Genomic DNA, 4,465 nt, shown 5'->3' on the forward strand with positions numbered 1-4,465 from the left:
CATATAAAAATGATATTAATTTTCTTTTTAAGACAAATTAAAAAATAAAATTAATTGAAACTGCACTTATTGATTCATGTTCACTCTGGTACAATTCCTCCCCACTAAAAATCTTTGAGAACTTTTCCAAACATCTACCTTAACATAGTGATTGTTACGTATTAAACTAAAACGTAGGGGGTACGATAGGCTTCCCTATAAATTAGCAGACTCGAGTAACTTATCATTAATTTACTTCGAAAAAGAGATCCAAATATTGTGGGGACTGGGTATGGGTGATTCTTTTGTTTATGGAGAGATAGTGGAGTTTTGAGAAATTTAAGGACAAGAAAGGAGAAATGATGGACAACAATTTAATGCATGGAAATCACTAGTACTAAGTAAACTATTTCTTATTTACGGGTTGCACGGGAAATATAAATCCCACTATAGAAGGCATTGAAAGCGGAAAATTTATAATGTTAAGGTAATATTCACTACATATTGTACTTTTTATATACAGTAGAAAAATAAGATGTATAACTCACATGAATAAGAATGATTCTCGACAATATCACTCCTGTGGTGATACGGTGGTAAAATAATTATAGTAATGTATGAAAATATGAGCAGTGCCGGCTAGACTATGAAGTCACTCAAGCAATGGCTTGAGGCACCAATTTTTTTGAGGCCTCACTTTTTTCTTAAAGATGTATTATATGTATTATTAAAAATAAAATTTGTTTTGTTAAATTTGAAGAGAAACTTTTGAGGAGAAAATACAATAATTTTTATTTTTAATGTGGGGATCATTGTAATAATTAGAGAGTGAAATAACTTTTAGAAAATTATTTCCTTATGTAGGTGATTGGGCACTTACTTTATTGCCTCATTTATATCTTAACAACTAAAATGGACCCACATTATTATTCCTACATTTACCTTTTTCATTCTCCGTTTTACTATTCTTGGCTGCAAATTACTACTGCTTATGTTACAAGAGATCAAAATATACTTGTTGATGTCTTCTTCACAATTTCAAGCATTGCAACAAGCAATTATTATATTGAAGCAGTGCAACACCATTTCGATATCGTTATATCAATTTATCAATTTTTTAAGTCATATTCTATTATTCTAACTTTATTTATACGTTCATTGAAAATTTATCATCGTTGATATTCTTGCTCTATAATTATTTCAATCTTTCCTTTTTTTAAAAGAAATTCTTTTAGGACCTCTCTCCGAAGTTTGACTTTAGGCCCTTAATTTTGTTAAGACGGCCCTGAATATGAGTAAAAGATGATATGCAATTATGACTATAGAATAAGGCTAAAAAGCAATCACGTAAATCACTTTGTGTAAACTTATAGCCTGTTTGGCCAATCTTCTAAAAATAACTTATTTTAAAAAGTATTTTTTTCAAAGGTACTTTTCAAAAAAAGGTACTTTTGGCTAAAATCAGTTTGTGTTTGGCCAATTAATTTAAAAAGTACGTTTGAGCAACAATTAGTGTTTGACCAAGCTTTTAAAAAGTGCTTCTATGTGTATTTTTGTTAAAAGTACTTTTCAAAAAAATACTTTTGGCCAAAAGCTATTTTTTTTGAAGTTCTGAAAAACTGCTTCTACTACTCTCAAAAGCACTTATTTTCTCACAAAAGCTTGACCAAACACCTCACTTTTTTTAAAATAAGCACTTATTGAAAAAATAAGTACTTTTGTGGGAAAAATAAGTTTGGCCAAACAGGCTATTAGAAAAGTATTTGCACCGGATTTAAAATTTCAGCTATGTACAAAGGTTTCACTAATATATATATATAAGGCAATATTTGTTGATAATTATTTATGTCTAAATTATAATCTTTCTTCCTCAAATATTTATTCTATTTATGTGTTCATTAATGACAAAATTTTATTAAGGGTTAAATGAAGAAAAATAATTAATTATACTTTGAATTTCGAAAGCGATAAATAATTTGAGTCAACTATTTTTAATATCTACGACATATAATTTTTGATAGAGAGAGTATAAGGCAAATATTGCTGGACACAATGAACATTCCTAAAACTTGAAAATATTTCTCAAATTTCCCATATTTACTTGGGTATAAAATTTGCAAATTTCATTAACTAGCTTTATATACTTTTCAATTAAACGCGGCAATGTTATAAAAAACAAAAAAAACAAAAAAACAGAGGAGTAGTATTTAATTAGTAAGAGATGATAATGATGTAAATTAAATCTGATGCATCCCCTAGTTTTACTAATTTAAAAGCATTTAGTACGGGTCCCAGTGACTTTTTCTCTCTCTACATTTCTTTATTTGACTTTAACCCACCACCCTACTTCTCTCTCTATCCACAAAACCAAACGCTTAAATAAAGGCCAAACCTCATTCTTTTCTCTCTAGTCGCTACCTCCAAATCTCTCTACATATACACATTACATACTCTCTCTTTCTCTCATCAACAAAACCAAACAAGAAATCACAAAAATCATCAACCTCTTTCCATGGCAGTTGAAGCTAGACATCTCAATCTTTTCACTCAACAACAACAACAACAACAAATCATCTCAAATCAAGGAAATGGAAATGGGTTTTCATACAATACCCAGATAGGTGGTTCTCCTTTGTTGCCTTTACCAACGCAAGAAAATAGTTTTTTCCCGTTTCATAACAGTCTAATATGTGATTCTGTTCAGCCCAAAACGTCTGTTAACACCGACAGTGGCCTTACTTTCAACCCCACAGCCGTTAACGTTGCAGCAACAAGGAAACGCTCAAGGGATACATTTAATCATTTCAATACTTGTAATAACAGTAATGATACCACGTCGTTTGTTGGTGATGATGTTTTGCCACTGTTACAACAGTATCAGTGTGATATCGACCGTATCATTTCACACCATGTAAGTTAATAAATCATTCAAAATTACGTTATTGATTTTTTATTATTTTTTTTGGGTGCTTTTGGCTGATTTTTGTTTTTGTTTTGTTTATTACAGACTAAGAAAGTAAGGATGGAATTGGAAGAAAGACAGAAACAACAAGCAAGGGTGTTGGTGGCAGCTATAGGAGAAGGTGTAACAAAAAAACTCAAAGAAAAAGATGAACAAATTCAAAGAATGGGTAAAATCAATATGGTTCTTCAAGAAAAGGTGAAAAGCCTATACGTTGAGAATCAATTATGGCGTGATTTAGCACAAACAAATGAAGCAACAGCAAATTCACTACGAAACAACTTAGAACAAGTGTTGGCGCACGTTAGCGACGAGCGCATCATCTCAGCCGGAGCAGCGGCGGTGGAGGAAGATGTTGAGTCTTGTTGTGGCAGCAGTGACCACGTGGCAGAAGAAGAGGAAATTGAAGGGAGGCGTATTTTAGCAGGGGAGGCGCAGGATAACAGGATGTGTAAAAGGTGTGGTGAGAGGGAATCGTGCGTGTTGCTATTGCCATGCAGGCACTTGTGTTTATGTGCTGTGTGTGGGTCGAGTTTAGTCCAAACATGTCCTCTGTGTAATTCTAATATGAATGCCACTGTGCATGTTAACATGTCATCTTGATCAATTGAAGGGCCAAAAAAAAAAAAAAAAAGGAAACAAGTTCCAAATGAGAGACACTAGGAAGAGGAGGAAAAAAGAAAAATAGAAATCATAGAATTTTGTTTTGTTGATGTAGAGAGAAATGTTAGATTTTTAGTTTGTAAATTCCCTCAAGTAATTCTAAAAAAAATGCAAATTGTTCATTCTTTTTTGTCTCCACATGTTCTTATTTCATCTTATGGGATTGTCACAGTTCAATTGAAATAGCATATGGTACAACTTACACTGAAAGTGCTTGAAAGGGGAGAACGGGATTTGGAAGAAGCAATTTATTTTTACTTGGTTTTTTTACCATATAGGTTAAGTAAGGAGGTAAAAATTGTAGGGGGGTTGGAGGGTGAATGTGGATTAAACATAAAGTAGCTTTTGTTTTCACTTTGATAGAGATATTGGGCAGTTTTTATGAAATGTCCAGAAAAAGCATGGGGTGCATGCCAACTTTTGCAAAGAATCCTACTTTAGTGATTGTCTTTGGCGGAGAAAAAAAAAAGTGGTCCTCTCTATTGAATTAGGTACTCTGCACAGCCCCTATGGGCATAATGGCCATCATGACTGTTTCGACATTTAATTTGTGGTGACATAAAGAGACATTTTTCTCTTGGGGGGTGATTTGGGATTTTGCTGCATAAATGGCAGAGTAATAGTGGTACTGTTTGTCTGCTTAGGTGAGATGTCAAGATGCTGAAAGAAGCAGGATTGTATTGGTGATTGCTATTGGTAGGGTAGTTTCTTCTATAATATAGCAAAAGCTATTCAAGAAAGAAAATAAAACAAAGTGGACCCAAAAACAAGCAAATCCCCCTAACTTTGCAGGCATATGTATAGTGATTGTGATAACAACTGGTTCTGAGGAGTTATTTACTTTTCATTTCTTTTTGAAAA

General features: G+C 32.7%; 1 protein-coding gene across 1 annotated transcript; it reads left to right on the forward strand.

Annotated features, from left to right (window-relative positions):
• The first annotated feature begins 2,375 nt into the window (after positions 1-2,375).
• On the forward strand, positions 2,376-3,729 carry LOC132622414 (BOI-related E3 ubiquitin-protein ligase 1-like). Its single transcript, XM_060337022.1, has 2 exons — positions 2,376-2,890; positions 2,987-3,729. Exons 1-2 carry the CDS (start codon positions 2,492-2,494, stop codon positions 3,542-3,544), a joined length of 957 nt encoding a protein of 318 aa, XP_060193005.1. The 5' UTR covers positions 2,376-2,491; the 3' UTR covers positions 3,545-3,729.
• Positions 3,730-4,465: the final 736 nt, after the last annotated feature.

Source organism: Lycium barbarum, chromosome 12 (genome assembly GCF_019175385.1).
Source record: "Lycium barbarum isolate Lr01 chromosome 12, ASM1917538v2, whole genome shotgun sequence".
Classification (NCBI taxonomy): Eukaryota; Viridiplantae; Streptophyta; class Magnoliopsida; order Solanales; family Solanaceae; genus Lycium; species Lycium barbarum.